Below are 23,082 nucleotides of genomic sequence, written 5' to 3'. Positions count from 1 at the left end.
TGCCCCAACAGCCAGAAATCACACATACATACTGATATTACGCAGGTAATATGCAAACACACACACACAAATATGTGCACTACGGCTGCTTGGGAAAAACACATTTACAGTACAGCAAAATCAAAGCAAAAAAGTATGTACACATACAATAATGTACTTCCTTATTCACATACTGTATGTGCAGTGCACACACACGCACACACACACACACACACGTGCACGCACACGCGCGCGCACACACACACACACACGCACCTTCCCTCCCCTCCCCTGGCTGATGAGGAATACCTAATTAAAACTGTATGATAGTTCAAAGCCATTTCTGGAGTCACTTTGCATGGCGGTGCGGCGCAGAGGAAATAAAAGATTATTTTCTTTGAAAAACGCATCAAATGTGTGACGATGGGAGCTCAGAGAGCTGAGGCTGAATTTGGTCCTATATGTGCTCCTCTGTGATGCCGTGGAATCCGCGGGGGGGGATCAGAGGATCACACTTTTTCCACGTTCAAACTTCTGACAAGCGCCGGGGCCTCTGTTGGTTTAAGCTTTCTGGTGGTGTACAATACGGGACTCTTCAAAGCGGAAACGGTGACGATTATAACCAAGAGCCATCAGGGGGGACGCCAAGCATCATTTAGTTCACACTAATTGAACTGTCAGTTCATGACGAGAGCGTACACACACACACACACACACACGCACACACAAACACCGCTCTTCATATTGGTGTTGGAACAAGTCACTCTCTTCAAAATATAGCTTTTCACCATTTTTTTTTTTTCTCATTAAGGGATCACTGTGAAATTAGAGCTGTGATGACACGTTGTAATGTAATGTGTCACAATTTGGTGACTGGAACTTCTGCGCCATTGTCACAATATATGTGCCTTCAAGTTGAGCGAGAACTTATGCATCAACATGGATGGATGGCGTTGGCAAAATAATGAATACATTTAAACACAGTATAAAGCAGGAGGGACCATATGTCATGGTCACAACTGATTTAGCAACGACATCATTTGGAAAAATAGAATATTTCCTCTGCTTTAAACGTGTCTGTAATGAGCCCGTCCCCGAGATTAATGGCACATTTATGAGCCTGTAGATGTCTTTTCTACGCGGCATCATCGGCGCCGTACGGCGAAGTATAAAACCGGGCTTAACAGTGAAGTACGGCTTCTTTCGTACGTTGCAAAAATGATGCAGGCTGGTATATGTTTCATGGTTGTTGTTATCCTCCTCTGCTGTGAAGTGGAACAAGTCATCATGGTGCCATAAATTATGGTTCATGAGAGGACTCTGTGAACGATGATGAGCGTCTTCCCAAAGGTAACATTTTGTATAATTTTCATTGTTCACTTTTATAATGAGGAGAGGAGACGAGACATTGGGGGGAGAAAAGGGGACATAACTGTCCCTAACTGAACCTGAATGAAACACAGTTTTTCTTCTCCTCTGTTCAAAACCTTAGGCTACCTTAATCTCCACTCATTTCCTCCGCCCTTGTCTCCTATCCTCATCATAAATGTCCCTAACCCACCCTGACTCTCTCTATCTCTCTCTCCCCCTCTCTCTCTCTCTCTCTCCCCACAGTGGCGACGGTGACAGCCACTCATAAGCCCCCCCTCCCTCTCTCTCTCTTTCTCTCTCTCCCTCCACTTCATCCCTCCTTAAACCTCTCACTGCTCCTCCTCCTCATCATCCTCTCTCTGCCTACATCTCTCTCTCTCTCTCTCTCTCTCTCTCTCTCTCTCTCTCTCTCTCTCTTAACACACACTCTCTCCATCTCACCTCGTCTATGGTTGTTGACCTTTAGCTGGAACACTTAGCGTCCAGAGTGGAGGAGGAGGGGGGGGCGGAGGGGCAATGGTACGTGGTGGGGGGAGTTAAGGAGATCTGACACGGGTGCGAGCGAAGTGCACGCAGAACGCACACACACGCAGTGGTGGAAAAAGTACTCAACTTCTTTACTTAAGTAAAAGTACCAATACTGCAATATAGAAATACTCTGTTACAAGTTAAATTCCAGAATTCAAAATCTACTTGAGTAAAAGTACAAAAGTATTGGCATCAAAATGTACTTATAAAGTACCAAAAGTAAAAGTACTAAAATGTTTGAAAATAGCCTATAAAGGCTATAAAAATAGGGCTTAGGTGGTTAATGTATGCATCATAATATCATCATTTATATCTGAAAAGTAACTAAAGTTTTCAAATAATAGTAGTGGAGTAAAAGTACGATATTTGCCTCTGAGATGTAGTGGAGTAGAAGTAAAAGTTCTGAAAATTGTACATACTCAAGTAAAGTACAAATACCTCAAAATTGTACTTAAGTACAGTACTTGAGTAAATGTACTTAGTTACTTTACACCACTGCACGCACGCACACACTTTACACCACTGCACCACTGCACCACTGCACGCACGCACGCACGCACGCACGCACGCACGCACGCACGCACGCACGCACGCGCGCAGTGTGTCGTGTGCCTGGCGTGCATGCATTCAGCGCACGCTCTCCCTATACTTCACTCGATGGCTGTCAGCCTCATTCAAGATTCAAGAAGACAAATGGTAATCAGTTTATTGTATTGCATTCACACATATAGGGCTTTCTGTCTGGGTGGGTTCCTCTTCATGCTCACACAACAACAACAACAACAACAACAACAACAACAAACACAATCAAAGATAACACGATACAAATGCAAGAAGATGTGCAAACCTAAAAGACACCTTACACAAGATCCTAAGTGTTAATCCGGAACTTACTTTAATGAATAAAACAACCAACCTGCACGGTAGAGCATGTTAACCCAGTTCAATCCTGGAACGCATGTACAAATGTCCTCTAAATCCTAACGAAAAACGTGTGTTGCTATATCAGTGGTGCCCAAATGTCAAGGACCCTCAAAATGATATCTATTCGGCTGCGGACCCCCATCTCAAAGTATTTTGATCCAGCAAGGGAACCCCCCCCCCCAGAAGCAAAGATTTTAGTTACAAATGTTCGCTTAAAAACATATAGGCCTATATATTCCACAAGCTTGTATATCTGCTATTTTTGAATAGCCAAAGAAATCTAAAAATGACACAGATGCGTTCCCGGATTGAATGGGTTAATGCAATATAACTAGTTCATGTGCAGTGGTTGGAGGTGGTCTCCTATACTCTTCCTTTGTGACATTTAGAACATTTTCGCCCTAAAATAACGCCGTAAAATAACGCCCTACTTGATGATACAACAGCGTCACACGAAAGTGTCAAAAGTAGCAGATCTACAAAGCTCAAAACACGGCATGGCATGTTTTGAGTACTTGAGTAAAAGTACAAAAGTATTGGTATCAAAATGTACTTAAAGTAGCAAAAGTAAAAGTACTAAAATATTTGAAAATAGCAGATCTACAAGCTCACAACGCGTCACATCGCGACGCGTTGTGAGCTTGTAGATCGGCTATTTTCAAATAGCCTATGTATAAAATAGGGCTAAAGTGGTTAATGTATGATTTATAATGTAATCATTTATATCTGAAAAGTAACTAGTAACTAAAGTTTTCAAATAATTGTAGTGGAGTAAAAGTACAATATTTGCCTCTGAGATGTAGTGGAGTAGAAGTAAAAGTATTGGAAATTGGAAATACTCGGGTAAAGTACAAATACCTCAAAATTGTGCTTAAGTACAGTACTTAAGTAAATGTACTTAGTTACTTTACACCACTGATGAAAAGTAACTTTTGGACATATGAGGTCTCTCACCCGACAGAGACGATATATATGAGTGCTGTCAAACGATTCAAACTTTTAATCGTCATAGCTAATCGCGCGATTAAATCGCAAATAAGTCATCCATTTATCTGTTTTAGTTAATGTACCTTAGAGGTATATTTTTAAGTATTGTATACCCCTATTAAGATGGGAGTGGAAACATATGCTTGCCATTTGCAAAAGTATGTTTAATTATTATTGGAAATCAATTAAAAAGCCAAAAGAAACCATCAAATGGTACTGGCATTAGCATAAAAATAGGCTGCAGCAGATGGGTATAATGATCTGCTAAATGTACTTAGTAATACGAGTACCGTAGTGTTCACCTTTATGCTTATAAAGGTTATCTAAAATATATATATTTTTTATATTAACACTTAAAGTTGTACAATGCAGAATCACAAATAACGATTTTTAGCAACCTCTGCTGGTCACTACCGTCACTGCATACAATTTCCGTAGTCCTCGATTACCCAGAATTCCATTCGTTTTCACCGGAAGCCGGAAGCGTTTCAAAAAGCGATCTTTTAATTGTTTTATACTATCTACGGATCGTTTCTCTTAGCCAGTGGAGCATTAGTTACCATGAGCTGTGCTTTCTTTTTCTGTTCTTTTTCGATCTTCCAATCCTACATTCTCTTAAAATCAGCGTGAGGTTCCTTTTTGTTATTAGCGCGGTAGTTCCTGGCCAAACAGGAAACCGTTGCGGACGTCGGCCAGGACGTCGGCCACGACGTCATGACGTTGGCCAGGAACGTCATTTTCCCGGGAAAGTCCCCCCTGTCCACGTTAAATAGAAAATATATAAATAAAAGGCTTCCGGGGGTGAAATTCATGGAGTGGGTGTTGTGAAACTTTTGCCACTCACAAAAGATATACAATTTAACTTTAATTTTGTTGAAAACGTTACCTAGTATGCCTTTAATGATGGACCTCATACAGTATTCTACAAAATAAAACAAACATAAAATGAGCACGGGACATTGTAGCCTCCCTGTTACGTCCCTCTTTCTCGTACGTAATGCAGTCAACACGTATGGCATTGAGTGGTGGTCATTACGGGGGGACGTGGGGGTCCGCCAGCAGCCCGGTGCCCCCCCCCCCTCTCTACAGAGTGACACTAACAGGCTCCATGAAACCTCTGATCTATGTGACAGAGAGACCCCCCCCCCCCCCCCCAACCCCTGACACCCCGCACAGGTACTCTACATATCGTTTATGTCGTCGGGCGGAAACCTACTACGGTATGTCCTAAAACCGTTCCTTTCCTTTTACTATTATTATTATTTTTTTAAATGCTTGTAGATCGGCTATTTTTGCTACTTTTGTGCAACACTCTTACTGTAGCTGGGCATTAATTGACGGAATAAAATACGTAAAAAGTTGAAATAATGGAGAATGATACAAGGTTTCTGCCTGACAGCGACAATGTTAGGTGTGCAATGCAAGTACATGGCAGGTTCAGGAGTAGAGAGAGAGAGAGAGAGAGAGAGAGAGAGAGAGAGAGAGAGAGAGAGAGAGAGAGAGAGAGAGAGAGAGAGAGAGAGAGAGAGAGTGTGTGTGTGTGTGGAGGGGCTTTGATGTGGAAGCTGTAGGTTTTTGTAGCTCTAACAAGCGCAGAGAGAGAATAAAGAGTCCATCTCTGACTGAGGTTTCTCTGCCTGTCCACAGTCTATCGAGAGAGAGAGAGAGAGAGAGAGAGAGAGAGAGAGAGAGAGACAGAGACAGAGACAGAGACAGAGACAGAGAGAGAGACAGAGACAGAGACAGAGACAGAGACAGAGACAGAGACAGAGACAGAGAGAGAGAGAGAGACAGAGAGAGACAGAGAGAGACAGAGAGAGAGAGAGAGGAGCTGTAACAGTGGGAATGAGGTGACGTATGGATGTCACATCTTTATTGTGTGTGTGATAAATGGTTAGTGTGAAGCCTCTAAATTCTCTCGTCTCTTGGCTCTGGACGCTCCAGGAAGCCTCCGCGTTTAAACCACACACTGTTTCACACACACACACACACACACACACACCGCGATAATCCCTACTCGGATGTTGTTGTTGTTTGTGTGCGTATCTGTGTGTGTGTGTGTGTGTGTGTGTGTGTGTGTGTGTGTGTGTGTGTGTGTGTGTGTGTGTGTGTGTGTGTGTGTGTGTGTGTGTGTGTGTTAAGATTAGATAGAGGTGATTGCCTGCGGGTCCCAATGATACATGATTAGATTTCACACTGATGCGGGGAAGGGGAATATGAGAGAGAGAGAGAGAGAAAGACAGACAGACAGGCGTCTGTGCACGCGTGCGCATGTGTGTGTGATTGTTAGAGTTTTGCGGCACACACACACACACACATTGAGCGGTTGTGTTTGCGTTGTTGTCCTCCACACAAAGCGGGTGATTGACTGCCAATACAGTGTCTTATCGATAACCATTAGCGCCAAGGTAGCGCAGCACTCGCTTAAAAATGATTTATCAATACGCTTCGCACGCCAGGAAACAAGGAAACACAGCCTAGCCTGATAGCAGAGCTCCTTTTTTGACATCGCACGCTGCATAATCCACACCGTAAAAAACACGGTACACACACACACTGCTGCACAATCTCACACGCACACACGCACACACACACACACACACACACACACACACACACACACACACACACACACACACACACACACACACACACACACACACACACACGCATGTTGGTATTATTATACTTTTGAGGATATCTAAATTTTAGGATGGCTATTGACAATTTAGTGGCAATTTTATAAATGCCTTTTTATGCCATTTTTAACCCATTAAGAACAGTTTATTTTTTTCAAATCCAATTTTTTTTTTCAAGATTTTTCAAAAATAGCAGATCTACAAGCTCATAGCGCGGCACTCCCATTAGCGCGGTCTTAATGGGTTAACCCCAAAGCCTGATATACTTAGTTGTGCATCGCATAACGAAAATATCCAATCTACAAGCTCAAGCCTGTGAGCTTGTAGATCGGCACATTTTGCTGCACGACAGCGGCATGCAACCAAGTATGACTCAGGCATAACTCCTAACCATAAGTCTTAATCATAAAACAACAACAACCATTTCCCTTGTGAGGATCAGGAAATGTGTGCTCAAACTATTTCTCAATTTATACTGTACTTGTGGGAACATTTGGTGCTCACAAGCATAGTAATGCCAATACACACACACGCACGCACGCACGCACGCACGCACGCACGCACGCACGCACGCACGCACGCACGCACGCACGCACGCACGCACGCACGCACGCACGCACGCACGCACGCACGCACGCACGCGCGCAAACACAGCGAACAGGGCTTTTCCATGTACAGCAAAAAGCAATTGCTCCTATCTGGTTTCTGCGTAGCTTTGTTAGTCTCTAGCTAAGCCTGGCTTCAGAGAGAGTGACAGAGAGTGTGGGAGAGGTGCTGGAGGAGGAGGAGGATGAGGATGAGGAAGAGGAGGAGGAGGTGGCGGCGGAGGGAGCCAATAAAACAACGTCGGAGAGGATGAAGTGTCTTTCTTTCACTTCTCCAACAACCCCCCTGACAACCACTAATACCACTGTCATTACTGTCCAAGTGTGTGTGTGTGTGTGTGTGTGTGTGTGTGTGTGTGTGTGTGTGTGTGTGTGTGTGTGTGTGTGTGTGTGTGTGCCAAGCCCCCAGAGCCGCGGTAGAACAGTGAAGCGGCCGTCGCCTGGTGGTCAATCTGAGAATGCAACACTTCCACATTTAAAATGCTACTGCGCGTGCATCTACCGTTTGTGCGCCTGCTCATAACCACGCCTATTTGACCCAATATTGGTACTTCCGGCAGACAGATTCTATTAGACCCAATTGTAAACTTCCGGCAGACTTCCGGGTGCTTCAAACGCCACTGAGCAACTTTCATAGAAATGAATACCTGGGGGGCGGGGCAGTCCGCCCTCTAGATATATTATATCTCTAGTCTATGGTGTGTAGTGTACACACAGCATGTCTGAGTCAAAGCTGTGTGTGCATTCACATTCCTCTGTGTATGCATTCATAATCTCATAATCATGCGACTGACGTCATCGTCACACATGGAAAAAGTCCTACATAATTGCCATTTATGTCCCGTCTGTTTATGTATTAAAGGGCAACTTTGCAGATGTTTGCACCCAAACTCTATTTTAATGTAGTTGAGGACATAAACATGATGTTGGAGTGTGTTTCGTGCTTTTTCTGTTGTTTTGAATGTCAGTTCTTCCTGGACTACAACGGACTACAGCCCATTCTTTCCTGTAGTTCCAGTCAGACCTTCTCCTCCAGCTGATGCCAATCAATAACCTTGTTAAGACTGTCAAACACCTATTCAGACTGTGCCAAGTGGTCAGGGATGAGAGGGGGAGTGGCTGGAGTTTTATTTTTGTTAGTTGTGTCATTTGTATTGCGTCTGCAAATATGAATGGTGGTAGATGGTGTTTACCTCTAAAGTTATTGTAGGAGTGTCATGGTGCCCTTCACTGTGGAGGTGCTGGTAGACAAACTGACACTTTAGAGCATTCTTAACAAGGTGATTGACATCAGCTGTATGAGAGAAGGTCTGACACATGGGTTTATTGCAGTCCAGTCGCCGAAATCATGTTAAGAATATCAAAAGACAGAAAAAACTAAAAACACACTCTGTGTTTATTATGTCCTCAACTTCATTAAAATAGGGTTTGGGTGAAAAATCTGCAAAGTTGCCCTCTGCAAAGCAACTCACACCACAGCGGTTGAGCTTGGGAGCACTCTTTTTTTTTTTTTTTTACCAGGCGCTAGCCTGGATTTGTACAGGTTAGTGCCTAGAGGCTGAGCTAATACCCCCTGTATAGTAGGCCTGTGGTGTTCAGGAGGTGTTTGGCTGATTCTGTCGAAGGAGTTCAGAGAGGCAGAATAACCTTGAGAATGACTGAATGGAACATCGTACCAGGAGGCATACCATGTATCCAGGAGGGGGTTAGCCTATAGCCACATGAGGCACACTAGGCACTGTTTTTCTACTACTTATTAATTAATTATATACGTTACCCGTGCAAGTTCTCACCGTTATTTAGACAATTGACAGAACTGTCCATGATAACATTCAATAGGGAATTTCTGAATTGAATTCACTGCATTTGTTTTTGAATTGCTATACAGTATGTGTAGGTGTAAGCATTTATTCCAGTGTATAATATGGGCTGGTGTGCGCGTGCATGTGTGTCTGTGTGTGCGTGTGTGCGTGCATGTGCGTGTGTGGGTGCGTACGTGTTGTGTGTGTGGCTGTTCGCGTAAAAAGAGAAGAGAAAAGAGACAGACACATAGAGTAGGCCACATGTGCGTGTGGAAGCATACATGTGTGCGAGCATGTACCGGTATGAGTGTGTGTGTGTGTGTGTGTGTGTGTGTGTGTGTGTGTGTGTGTGTGTGTGTGTGTGTGTGTGTGTGTGTGTGTGTGTGTGTGCGTTTGTTTGTTTATGGCTGTCAGGTGAACTGTTGCTATTCTGTGACCTTCTGGAGAAGGGCTCTCTCCCCATTCAAAGCATGTCTGAGCATTTAAAGCCATTTTACCCCAAGATTCCTCCAGCTTTCAGGGCCGTTTTAGCAAAGGCTGCATCACAGGACCAAAATAGAGAGGGCTGAAAACAAAGAGAAACTAGACCAATCAATACAGACCCCAATGAGGCATGAAGGACCAGCCAAGAGAGCCGCGCACACATACACTCTCTCTCACACACACAAACACACAGACACACACACGTGCACAAGCGCACGTGAATACACATACATACGCACACACGTACTTCCAAACACATCTACTTGTGCGTACATGTGCATATTGTACACCCACACTGACTCTCATACATCCACACGGACGCACAGAAATACCTGCATGACCCCCCCACACACACACACCCACACACACTGACTGTACTCTCAAATGCACACATATTGTTGCTGTCGGGTAGAAACCTTGTATCTCCACATTTCAACGTGGATGTTTTTTTCCCCCCTATACTACTTTGTTGTACAAGAGTGATGCAAGAGTAGAGAAAATAGACAATCTACAAGCTCACACCGGGTCGCATCACGACGAGTGACTAAATAATAATTACATTGGATCCGTTGGAACACATTTTTCCATTTTCCGAAAAGTAACAGTTTTGGACATACAGGGTTTTCCAACCGACAGCGATGATTTGCACACACACACACCCACACAAAGTTTGTGTACTGTATGTAGGTCTGCATTTATACTCAAAGGTGAACCACATTTCATTGTGAACTATAATCACACAGCAGCGTTCTGTCAAATAAACGGAGAGGATAAAAGGAAATGCTAAATGCACTGGAGTTGTTGTACTGCACAAACACACAGTATACCAGGGAAGGGATTTCCTTCATGGTTAGCACCAAAGCGTACCCTCTAACAGAACACTTACCAGCTGAACACACCGGACGTGTTGTGAAAGTTAATAAAGACACCAGCCCTCAGAAACAAGCAACCAGGTCTATGGAAACAAGCCCAAAAGCAGCGACTATCAAGATCAGTTTAACCTCTTTAAACCTACTGTATATAGACGGATTTCTTGCTTACCAACATTGAGACGGCACGCGCAGGTGCCGGTTTCATGTAATCAATTCCCAACAGATCCCCAAGCCTGTTGTTTTGGGGAGCGCTGGTTTCAGTTCACTCAACCTCCTTCACCTAGCTGGTGAGACGCTCCTAGCGAGACATATTTACTTCACCCCGCAACTGTATTGCGCGCCGAGAACAGCTGATATACAAGCTCACATCGCGTCGCGGATGTGACCGTTGTGAGCTTGGAGGTCTGATGTTCTCGGCCGTTCTCTGCGCGCGACACCTTCGCACGGCGGAGTATAAATGAGGTTTGAGGGGATACAGCTGCGCGATCAAGCAGGCTCTGGTGCCGTGATCGTATGGGACTGGAGGTGGGGTTTGGGGGACAACTGCTTTGAGAATCGCTATAATTGTTTACACACAACATACACCAAGGTGTATATTTCAAGAGGCATCACAGTAAACATCTATCCTAAATATTCTTCCTCCACATCGGCCTAAGCGCATACTGGTTCTTATCAGTGTGACGTTGTCTGGAAATGCGTCTAAACATCGGCTATTTGAAATGTATAGGAGCACCGTTTTGTGAGCTTGTAGATCTGCTGGTTGCAACACAAACCTTTAAAAAAAAACAGGAAAATTTTTAACAACATTCAACTTGTATGGGGGTCGCTGGCACAAAATCTTTTCAGATGAGGGGTCCGTGGCCAAATGTCCTTGACATGAAAATGTTCGAGAAACACTGGTTTAAACAACATTAGGAAGCAAGCCCAAATAAGCAACTACTCTTGAGAAACAAGCCCCCCCAAACAACCCTGCAACTACCAATATATTTACTCAAAGTCACTTATAAAAAGCAGACATTGGCAACACTGCCAGCCACATACATAAGTTCTGTTTTTCTTCTTAATACCACAAAACAAAGCTGCGTTTGTTTTTCTCTCTGGGTAAACAGCTCCTGTATCAGTCACCAGTCAGTCATTCTGTAGCAACTATTATTTTAGAGCAGGGGTCTTCAACAGGGGGTCCGGGACCCCTAGGGGGTCCTCATAGTTACTACAGGGGGTCCGCCAAATCTTTGTGCGGTGGGGTACTTAAGCCAAACATAGCAGATTTACAAGCTCACAACGCCTCGCGCTGCAAGGCGTTGTGAGCTTGTAGATCGGCTATTTTCGGAGAGTCGGTGTAGAGCCAACAGTCAAGTTGAATAAATATTGAGGGTTTAAAGGTTAACTATCTGAAAATACACATTAACATGAATCCAGCTATCTTTGAAATCTATGAAAAAGGTTTCATCTGCAACACAATTTTATACAATATGTAGTGGGTGGGTGGTCCCTGCTTCATCTCTCTCTCAGCTAAGGGGTCCTTGGCCTGAAAAACGTTGAAGACCCCTGTTTTAGAGTCTAGGTTTGGATGGCTCAGTTCTCTGTGTTCAGACAACACCTCTGTCCTCCATGTTTCTGGACTACAGCAACCAAAACAGAGTTATTGTCTCGCCTCACCTACCGTAACATTTAAATAGTGACCCGTAGGTTTTTAATCCCCTGAGTAATGGATTAAAAACCTACGGGTCACCTCTCTTCTCTATTTTTTATCCTTTTATCCCAGCTTACGGTGTGACAGAGTGATTCCCCCAAAGTTCCATTGAATACGACCGTCCCCTAGAAGGGCACGATCGTTAGGGAACCACACTCATTCGCAGAAGCTAAAACGCTGATTGGGAACATAGACCGTAAAAAAAATATGGACAGTGTCACGCCATTGGTTTCTACAGACCGTAAATGCAGCCAATACATTGCAGCGATTTCACGTACACCATCTTTCTATATCCGGTTGTTATCCGGTCCAAGATGCAACTGGAAATGAATGCTATTGGCCAAAAACCCATCCGCTTGAATAGAGCCTAATTGCTTCCGCAACCAGCAGGGGTGAAACAGCGGCGCAACAGCGAGACTACAGGCCATTCATATGAACTGCCACACTTCCTATGTAGCCTCAATTTACAAGCCGGATGCTAGCCCCTTGTATGGGAAAGGACTCATTTTTATTCTCTGCAGCAGTTAAATGGGTTACCAGCAAGCCAATCAATTAGCTCCAGTGTTAACTTTAAGTCCTCCATACTGAGCTGGCTGAATAGCAGCTGGACCTAACCATCAATTAGTTGAAGGGTCCTTTCATAGTACCCATGTTGCTCTTTGCCATTTCATTTAACTTACAACTCTATGACTTATTACGGCTTATATTTGTCTGCATGTCTCTGCTAACCCCCACCCCCTCTCACACACACACACACACACACACACACACACACACAAAGGGAAATAAACTCCAAGTGTGTGTGTGTGCACGCGTGTGTGTGTGATCGAGGTATGATTTGGAAGGGAAAACGTGATGATTTGATTGCAGCTTCATGGCGAGCTGCTCACTTTGTCACAGGCTTCTCGCTGTTGCCATGGGGACGGTGGTCCCTCATAAGTGACACATACAGTAGCAGCCGTCTGTCTCCTCATCCTGTGCTCCGGCACATGACAATTAGTTCTATCAACACGCAATGGCAGCTCACAGCCAGTTTTGCCGTGTCTGCTTATTATAAGCGACTTACAGCGTGTTTTTCTGTAAAGTCGCTTGCAAATTATTGTTGCAGGGTTTTTTGGGGGTGGGGGGGGGGGCTTGTTTGCGGGGTAGTTGCTTATTCGGGCTTGCTTCCTGATGTTGTTTAAACCAGTGGTTCTCAAACATTTTCATGTCAAGGACCTCTATATTAATATGCGTTTTTCCACAGATGCCCCATCTGAAAATATTATGTGCCAGGGACCCCAAACATCTTTTTTTTTTCCTGCTGAAAATAGCAGACCGACAAGCTCACAACACGTGATTTTTGTTGAAAACAGATCTACCAGCTCACAGCGTGGCAGGTTGTAAGCCTGTAGATCTGCTATTTTTCAAATAGCCGGTGTATATACTGTAAGTCTAAAGTGGTTAAACTGATCTTGATATTCGCTTCTTTTGAGCTCGTTTTCATAGACCAGGTTGCTTGTTTCTCTGACACAATTTGGCAACACCGCTCATAAGCTTCCACAGTGCGCGGGCAGCCGGCAGGACATTTTCGTGTCAAGTCTCCAAATAATGGAAAAATGAGCCATTGTTGTCGTCGGCCGCAATCTTCATCAAAGTTGCAGATACAATCTTTATCTGTCCTCTATCTCTCCTTAAGTGCCTCCGCTGATATCATAATGCCCGCCTCTCATATCTGATGGCCGTGCCGCGCCTAATAACAAGCTTCAACGGCAGCAGGGGAGGGGAGGGGGCTGGGGTGGACTGGGGGACATAAACAAATTAACAAAGCAATTCACAGGCCCCTGCAGCACCAGGAGGCGTGGGGTGGTGGGGGAGCGCAAGGAGGAGACGGCGAGGAGGACAGGAGGAGAGACGGCGAGGAGGAACCGTCTTCAGTCTCGTCTCGGCAGGGGGTGCTACAGTGTCACCGTGGCATGGGCCGTTATTATCTCTCCTATCGCTCGCCGTCTGAGCGCCGCGCTAATTGGAAAGCTTCATTTGAGACACAATGTCATTGTCTCATTATCGGCTGTGTTAGTTTCCTGCAAATGAGTAAACCCACCCAGTATCATCCAGCTGCAGGCAGGCGGAATATCCCTCTGAATGGGGCAAACAGAATCCTGTGAATGGGCTATCCGCCCGGCTGGGTGAAGTGATTGTATACGCCTGCACCAAGCCGTTAGCTTAACCCACTTGAGCTACTTACTTCACCGTATACGACGGTGTGGCGCAAAAAAATTGTGTGACACAAAAAAACCCAAAATCTACAAGCTGACAACGTGTTGCATTGCATCATGTTGTTGCCGCTTTTTAATGCCAAATATTCCCCTGCGCATTTTGGGATTGTTTATTCATCACGCTTCTGGTGTGTAATTATCTTAAGTAGTTATCTTTATGATTTAAGCATGTACATGTTCACGCGTTTGTTGTTGAAAACGACATCAAGCGATAGGCTATTTTTAGCACCATAGTAGCCATCTGTCTGTGGTCCAACCGACTGATCTCCTGACTTCATTCAACTGCCAGTCTGTAGTAATCTGTAGTAGCCCGTTAGGTGGGGAGTTTATACCTTTAGATCAGTGGTTCTCAACCAGTGGTCCGGGGACCACCAGTGGTCCTTGAGGGGGTTCCAGGCAGTGTTGCCAGATTCTGTGAGAGAAACAAGCAACCAGGTCTAGGAAAACCAGCCCAAAAGAAGCGACTATGGGCCGCATGAGCACTTTAACATATACATCAGCTATTTGAAAATAGCAGATCTACAAGCTATGCTTGCGATGCGACGCGTTGTGAGCTTGTAGATCGGCTATTTTCAAATAAAATCTTGCGGGGAATTATAATCAGCAGATCTGGTAACCCTGGTTCCAGGTGGTCCCCAGATAAATGATGGAGAGTTGGGTCCATTTGGTTTAATTTGACGCTCTCAAGAGTTAAATTATTGTTAGACATCTGCATTACTTAATTAAAGACAAAAATGGGGCAATTGCCAACTCTAAATAAAAAAAAGAAAGAAGTGGTAGTGAAGCTCAAAACTCATGCTCTTTCTTTATTAGCTCGGCGGTAGACATTTTTGCCGTGTGTGCAGTAGGACCCGAGGAGTTTGCAATAGCGGGGTAGGACATGAAAGTTATGGATTGGAGCTTTACGTAATCTCTAGCCACACTCTCGTCCCAGAACTCATTGCCATGTGAATAGGTGGAACACTGAGGTGAAGGTGAGAGAAATACGCCTTTTGTGTGTGGGAGAGAGGCAGGAATTTCAGTGTCTGGCTGATGTGACAATGGAGGAGAGAGACTGGTGTCGCAGTTCCATTATGATTCTCCCAACATGACTCTACAGATACAGTATACTCTAGTCTATAGCACAAAAAAAAAAAGAAGAAAAAAAACCTGTATACTGAATTTCACTCACCCAAACACGATCTGTCGCTTGTCTACTATTTCCTATGCACAAATAAACGTTTAGACAAGGTTCGGTTTGTACAAAAGAGGGGTGGGGTTGTGCATTTTCTTCGCCACTTAACCCATTAAGGCCGGGAACGCATCTGTTTCATTTTTAGATTTCTTTGGCTATTCAAAAATAGCAGATATACAAGCTCATAGCGCAACACCGAGTGCCGCGCTATGAGCTTGTAGATCAGCTTTTTTTTTTTTGTGAAAATGTGTGCAAATCTTTCAATATATTTTTCTTAACACATTCCATGCCAGACGTTAATCTCATAATGTACTCTCCAGTGCCAACGTGTTATTGTTGTTTTTTTTGTTTTTTTCACGTCGCCATAGACCTTGTTAAAATCCTTAAGATTGAGCTCTGCACTGTTTGTAAACATCGCGGACATCTCCCTGCTTCTACCAGTGAAGACCACGTGTCAAACGGGGCATCCATGTTGTAGTTAGAACGGTTTACGTTAAACAGTGATATGCGAGGAGAAAAAACTACAAGGAGAAAATGGAGTTTCAGTTTCGTCATTAGAACGGGGGCCGACGGGATCGGCAAAACCGGATCCCAAATAATTCCGTTTCCGGTGGTGCTACCGGAAACGGAAGTGGATCAAAAATTTCAGAAAGTGCACTTTTTGTGAAATCTATGCGAACCACCGGTTCAGAAATGTCTTCTAAATCCTAACAGTTTTTTGAAAAAACTTATGTTGCTATAAAACTTTTTTTTTTCATGTCAAGGACCCCCGAAATTATATGTGGCCGTGGACCCCCCATCTCAAAATATTTTGTTCCAGGGACCCCCCAGAAGCAAAGATTTTAGTTAAAATGTATATATACTGCTCAAAAGAATAAAGGGAACACTTTGATCCCTTAATTCTTTTGAGTTTTTTCGTTAGCAGTATGTACACAGTTCATGAAAAAACTCAAAAGAATTAAGGGATCAAAGTGTTCCCTTTATTTTTTTGAGCAGTGTATATATATTCAAAGATTTGCACACATTTAAAAAAAAAAATCTTCCAAAAATAGCAGATCTACAAGCTCATAGCGCGGCACTCGGTGCCGCGCTATGAGCTTGTAGATCTGCTATTTTTGAATAGCCAAAGAAATCTAAAAAATTACACACAGATGCGTTCCCGGTCTTAAAGGGTTAAGCCCTTATATAGCCTAAGTAAAATAATAAATGGACCTACAAACTCACAACGCATCGCGATGAGATGCGTTGTGAGCTTGCGGACCAAAATAGAGACGCCAGAGGGCTACATACATTCAGATGATTCCCAAAAAGGAAATGCATGTACAGTATATTCAGTGTGACCACGAAGCAGAGATAAAACGTATAACCGTTAATTACATCACCAGTCAAGTCCTTCTTATCTATTTTAGCTCATCGGAATGCTCATCGGAAAGCTCGACTGCCAAAAGACTCTTATATCACAGTACAGAAAAATGCACTGTACATAATACAAAGCAGCTGGCTTGCGGTAACGTGTAGACGTGTTGAGAAAGCTACAGTAGTGTGCAGGTACATGTTTATGTCGGAGGTGTAAAGTAACTAAGTACATTTACTCAAGTACTGTACTTAAGTAAAATGTTTAGGTATTTTGACTTTACTGGAGTGTTTCCAATTTTCATAACTTTTACTTCTACTCAGAGGCAAATATTCTACTTTTACTCCACTACAATTATTTGAGATCATGCTGTTGCACTCTATAGATATTTGTGGGGTGGCCATCTGTTTGCTGCTATATACAGCCTATAAAATGTCTTGTTGTAATTGGTCAAAGTGTATTTAAAGCTACAAGTTGCAACAAACCGATTAATGCAATAAACTGCCAGATCGTCCCAAAAATGTTTTTACTAATTCAATATTTTTTATAATTACATCACAGATAATGTAATATTTTACAACTTAAGAATATAATAATACATTTGTATTAGATTACTGGGCAGACACAAAGGCCAATCTAGAAAGAGATATTCATTCCATTTTGACCAATAAACTAGCAGGAAGGGAGTACACCAATAGTGCAGAGGTGCTGACCCACGGTGCAGAAGTATGAAAAAGAAAGAAGGTCGCACGGCTTATAGCCGCGATGAAAAAGATTTATTAAGACACCAATGTTTCTACCTGACAAAAGGTCTTCTTTTCAGGGATTGACTTTTGCATCGTGGCTGCTGAGCCGTGCGACCTCCCCTTTCATTTTGACCAATAATGACATTTCCTGGTTCATGAACAGAAGAAAGTCCTACAACGTAGTTACATTTCAAACACAGACACATAAATTCGAGCCATTCGTCTTTGCTTAAAAGCGCAGTCGATTTTTTTTTCCGGTGTCAGCGGCTGTTAATTAATTGATGAGGATCATGGAATCATTAAAGTTGACGAGGGAACCTAATCAGCACCCCTGGGTCCCAACCTCCCCTCCCCAGACAAAGACATTAGGCCCGTCACCCCCTTTTAATGCTGTATTTGAACATCTTTTTGATACAGTACGCATGGGCAAAACGCTAAATGTATGCATACAGTACATCCCCGTACATCTCGGGGTGTGTTGCCATAGGGACATCAATGCAGGGATCAATCATCGGGCGAGGCAGGAGCGGAGCGCGACACCAATTAAAAGGTGAAGTCGTCTCCCAGTCATTGCTCATGCTTCCTCACTAACGCACTAATTACCAGGGCCGGAACATTAATGGAATAGCATGGTTCAGCCTGGGGATTAATCTACATGCCCAACCCCCCCCCCCCCCCATGTGTATGTGTGTGTGCTTATTCATATGCATGTGTATCTGTGCAGACATATGAGCGTGTGTGTGTGTGTGTGTGTGTGTGTGTGTGTGTGTGTGTGTGTGTGTGTGTGTGTGTGTGTGTGTGTGTGTGTGTGTGTGTGTGTGTGTGTGTGTGTGTGTATGCATGCGCGTGCAATATGTGTGGGGTGTGCTTTAAGTACACGTTTGTGTGTGTGTGCGAGCGTGTGTGCGTGCATGTATATGTGTGATTATATTGTGAACCCCTGCCTGCTCCAACACGACCTTGAGCATCACTGCAGGTGGGGAATGAAGAGGGGGAGGGGTGGGTGGGGTAAAGAGGAGGCCCTGGTTGGGGGGGGCATGGGGGGGGGGGGGCTGGCAGTGAACAGAGGCTGGTAGAGATCGCAGAGCGATCGATGAGTGATTTTTTTGGGTACTCGACTTTGACAACCGTGCGATGATCTTCGATACGACAACACGACCCCGGGAACTTTTTTACGGGGCTAAACGATCAATTAAGACGGAAGATTACCCACAAAACTTCTTCAAAAACGAACTTCTTAACTGAACTGCCCTTTCTGTTTGCACGCATCGTTACATTCTGAACTTGCTGCATTTCTCATTATTCCTTTGTTCCTGTCGGTGAAGTTATTGTTTTGTTTTGTTTGCCCAGGTGCTATTGATTTGCGAACGGCTTTAACTAAGACTCTGTGTAGACAAGACCAGTCCGGACTCCGGAGGCTCATTTCTAAACAGATACACACCTGAATTATTTATCGTTTTAAATCGAAGACCGGACTCACCGATGACATATGTGAGGAGCAGAGCCAGGGTCAGCGTGAGGAGGGAGGCGGACAGCGCCGTGCACTTCCAGTTGCAGCAGCGGTGGGGCTTGTTGAAGGTGAACAGCGGGCGGGTCACGCTGCCGCGGGGAAGCGGCCGCGGGGGAGGGGAGTACACCGTCCCGGAGGTCAGCGGGTAGCCCTGCCCCGCCCCCGACAGCAGGGCCGACGAACCGGAGCCCTGCTTGAACAGGAAGTGCCTGCGGAAAGGAAACGGACAGAGAGAATTTAAAAGAGTGCAGTAACGACGATGAGAAAGTTCACCTCGCTTTGCTCACATTCCGTTGGTCACTTGAATAGTTAGCCAGCTAGCTAGTTAGTTATTTAGTGTACGTTTTGATTGATTGAATGCTTTATTAACAAGATTATTGACAGTATAGTCAAACGTTATGCTAAAACGATAACACAAATAAGCCCCAGGGGCTCGTTTCCATTGTGGTCTATAGCAGTGGTTCTCAAACTCTTTCATGTCAAGGACCCCCAAAATGATACATATTTGGCCACGGACCCCCATCTCAAAATATTTAGTTCCAAGGTCCCCCAGAAGCAAGATTTGAGTTAAACATGTTCACTTTAAAAATATATGTATATTCAAAGATTTGCACAATGTTCACGATAAAAAAAAAAATGCAGATCTACAAGCTCATGATGAGCTTGTATATCTGCTATTTCTCAATAGCGAAAGTATAACATAATGGTTAAAGTGATTGATTGTGACGCTAATTTAGTAACTAATTTAGCTGGGGACCCCCTGGTACCCCCCAAGGGCCCCTGGGGGTCCCCGGACCCCACTTTGATAACCAATGACGTACAGTATGTCTCAGTGAAACCTCCACCGTCTGACCTAAGAGACAGACAGCTCGTCAGCAAAACTGACCGACTAATGTACCTATAGAAAAGCTTTGTCACGTACCTCTTACACACCCTACGGCGAATGGCGAAAATAGACAATCGAATTTGAGCTCAAAAAGTATTGAGCTGATACTTGTAGATCTGCTATTTTCACAACTTTAAATTATTAAAATGATTGGATTTTTTTCTCGAGGAAAGATTTCCGTCTCTAATGACATGCCCACGTGTGGTGAGATTATTCTGCTTTTACAACCAGCAACTGTAACTGGAGTCACTTTTGCTGTGACTCATCATTTATATTGATTACAGCTGACCAAAGCAATACGGCAAGTATTTTAATCACCCGTCTGTCCTGTCTGTCTGACTGTCTGTCTGTCTGTTTTCATTTTCATGAAACTCAGTGGGAATGATCAGGTAGGCTACCCCCGAAGTGTTGATCCATTTTAGGTAAAGAAAAAAAAAAATCCAATGTCAAGGTCACAATCAGGGTTGCCAGATCTGCTTATTATAATTTGCCCGCAAGATTTTATTTGAAAATAGCCTATCTACAAGCTCACAACGCGTCGCATCGCGACGCGTTGTGAGCTTGTAGATCTGCTATTTTCAAATAGCTGATGTATATGTTAAAGTGCTCATGTGGCCCATAGTCGCTTCTTTTGGGCTGGTTTTCCTAGACCTGGTCGCTTGTTTCTCTCACAGGATCTGGCAACACTGGTCACAATCAAGGTCACTCAAACATTACATAAATGGGTCATAAAATTTGGAATGGACTAAATGTAGAGCAAAGAGATGCTGGGGCAGGCAGGGTGTGCGTATTCCCAGGTGCATTTTGTTATAATTTTTCGTACATATGCGTTGTCTCAAATTCAGAGTGGTTATTGTCAACTTGCAAAAAGGAGTAAGACCTTTACGCACCCATGGGTGACCTGGAGACGGGGTGAATTAGCCCATTCAATCCGGGAACGCATCGGTGTAATTTCAGACGTCTTTGGCCTTTCAAAAATAGCAGATCTACAAGCTGGTGTTTTCTTCTTTTTTTAATCGCACATTATTTGTGCAAATCTTTGAATATAAATATTTTTTTAAGCAAAGATTAAGATTTAACTCAAATCTTTGTTTCTGGGGATTCTACAAATGTCTTCTAACATTATTTTGTTAGGATTTATTTATTTATTTTTTACTAATGTTGCTATATCAGTGGTTCTCAAACTTTTTTCATGTGAAGGAGCCCCAAAATGATTTGTCCGCGGTCCCTCCCCATCTCAAAATATGTTTATACTGTTCCAGAGACCCCCAGAAGCAGAGATTTGAGTTAAAAATGTATATCTATATATATATATAATGTGAGATTTGCACTCATTTTCCACCATTTTCCCCCCAAAAAAGCAGATCTACAAGCTATGAGCTTGTACGTCTGCTATTTTTGAATAGCTAAAGAAATCTTAAAATGACACAGATGCGTTCCCGGTCTTAATGGATTAGAGTGACTCAAGGTATGAAGGGGTGTGTTCCCAGTTAGGTGATTTATATATAGTTGTGGTCTACAACAATAACAAAGGAAAATCATATTACAACAGAATAAATCAAAACACAGCAAAAAAAATAATAAATAACACTGTGCATTCTCAAGACAATGTATAACCAAAAGTAACAAACAATTTGCTGGACCTGAAGAAAGGCTTATCAACTAAACAGATTCCTCACAAACTAAACGGCTTTCTCACAGATATGAAGCACACACAGTCACTAAACAAGTGCAACCCTAGCCCATGACAACATACTGTAGATACTCTCACCTTTGTGCATCTACACACAACCATAAACATTTATTATTTAGGTGATGAACAGGAAAGGAAAAAATAAACAGTCTTCTCATCTCTCCTCAACTCTCTGTCCTGGCTGTAATCAACATCAGCTGCTACACCACTAATTAGGAATTTGGAGCTCCTGTGATGTAATTTGTTTAATTTTGCTATTCAAAAATAGCTGATCTACAAGCTCACAATGTGTCATGATGCAGAGACATCTCATCATCAATCATCTCTTATGGGGGTCCTTGGCACGAAATGTTTGATAACCACGGCTTTAGACTGACTCGCCTAACGACAGACTTAGGTGTCCGGCATGCTGATTATTAGAGGTGGAAAAGTACTCAAATGTTTGACTTAAGTAAAAGTACAGTATCAATACTGCAATGTAGAAATACTGTTGTTACAAGCAAAAGTTCGGAATTCAAAATTCACTTGAGTAAAAGTACAAAAGTATTGGCATCAAAATGTACTTAAAGTAGCAAAAGTAAAAGTACTCATCATGCAGAATGTCCCATTTCACAAGTTTAAAAGAAAACAAAATATTTTGAAAATAGCAGATCTACAAGCTCACAATGTGTCGCATCGCAACACACTGTGAGCTTGTAGATCGGCTATTTTCAAATGGCCTAAATGTATACAGGGCTGAAGTGGTTAATGTATGTTTTGTAATAATAATCAGCAAAATCTACAAAGTAACTAGTAACTAAAGTTTTCAAATAATTGTAGTGGAGTAAAAGTACAATATTTGCCTCTGAGACGTAGTGGAGTACAAAATTGGAAATACTCCACTAAAGTAAAAAAAAAGACGTCAAAACAGTACTTAAGTACAGTACTTGAGTAAATGTACTGAGTTACTTTACACCACTGCTGATTATCATGGCAGAGACCTCCATCACAAGGCTTATAGGCCATTTCTGCATGCATCTCCTCTAACAGACACTAAATGCAGCATGATGTGGCGGGTGGGGGAGGGGGGGGAGAGAAATATGATTTCCAAGTTCGGGACCTTATCTGTCGTTAACGCTTTGACAATTAACCTGGCACAGTGCAGTCCTCACCTTCACTAAAGGTTCCCAATGTCTTACTCAGCCTGTTTATGTAAATGTATGCCTGATGTTTCTCACTCTGCTGCACGTCTGACTGAAACTCGTTTAAAACGCCTCCATGATGGTGGAGTTTAGGACTCCCCCCCCCCCCCCGTACCCCACCATTCAACAGTTTTTTAACCCATCAAGACCTGAGGCCTGTTCTACAAAATGTCTTTTAAACTGTTTTCTGAAAAAACGTGTGTGCTAAATCAGTGGCGCTCAAGTTTTTTCATGTCAAGAACCCCCAAAATGATATATTTATTTGGCTAAGGACCCCCATCTGAAAATATTTTGTTCCAGGGACCCGCAGAAGCAATGATTTGAGTAAAAAAAAAAAAGCTAAAAAAATGTATATAAGATTTGCACACATTTTCACGATTTTTCAAAAATACTAGAT

The 23,082-nt window shown here is 43.3% G+C and overlaps 2 protein-coding genes across 2 annotated transcripts in view; one reads left to right on the top strand and one right to left on the bottom strand.

Moving 5' to 3' along the window:
• tenm1 (teneurin transmembrane protein 1) overlaps positions 1-23,082 on the bottom strand; it is a gene marked incomplete at its 5' end in the record, with an annotated part of 375,941 nt that overhangs the window by 231,576 nt on the left and 121,283 nt on the right. The window contains one exon of the mRNA XM_080416925.1: positions 18,896-19,134. Coding sequence (XP_080273051.1) covers positions 18,896-19,134 — 239 coding nt within the window. The remainder of the gene's footprint in view (positions 1-18,895; positions 19,135-23,082) is intronic.
• Positions 1-23,082, top strand: part of apool (apolipoprotein O-like) — a 333,585-nt gene that overhangs the window by 299,067 nt on the left and 11,436 nt on the right. The gene's annotated exons all lie outside the window — the stretch shown is intronic.

Source organism: Gymnoscopelus braueri (genome assembly GCF_963280865.1).
Source record: "Gymnoscopelus braueri genome assembly, chromosome: 20".
In the NCBI taxonomy this organism is placed as follows: Eukaryota; Metazoa; Chordata; class Actinopteri; order Myctophiformes; family Myctophidae; genus Gymnoscopelus; species Gymnoscopelus braueri.
This window is presented reverse-complemented; position numbering and strand designations above follow the sequence as displayed.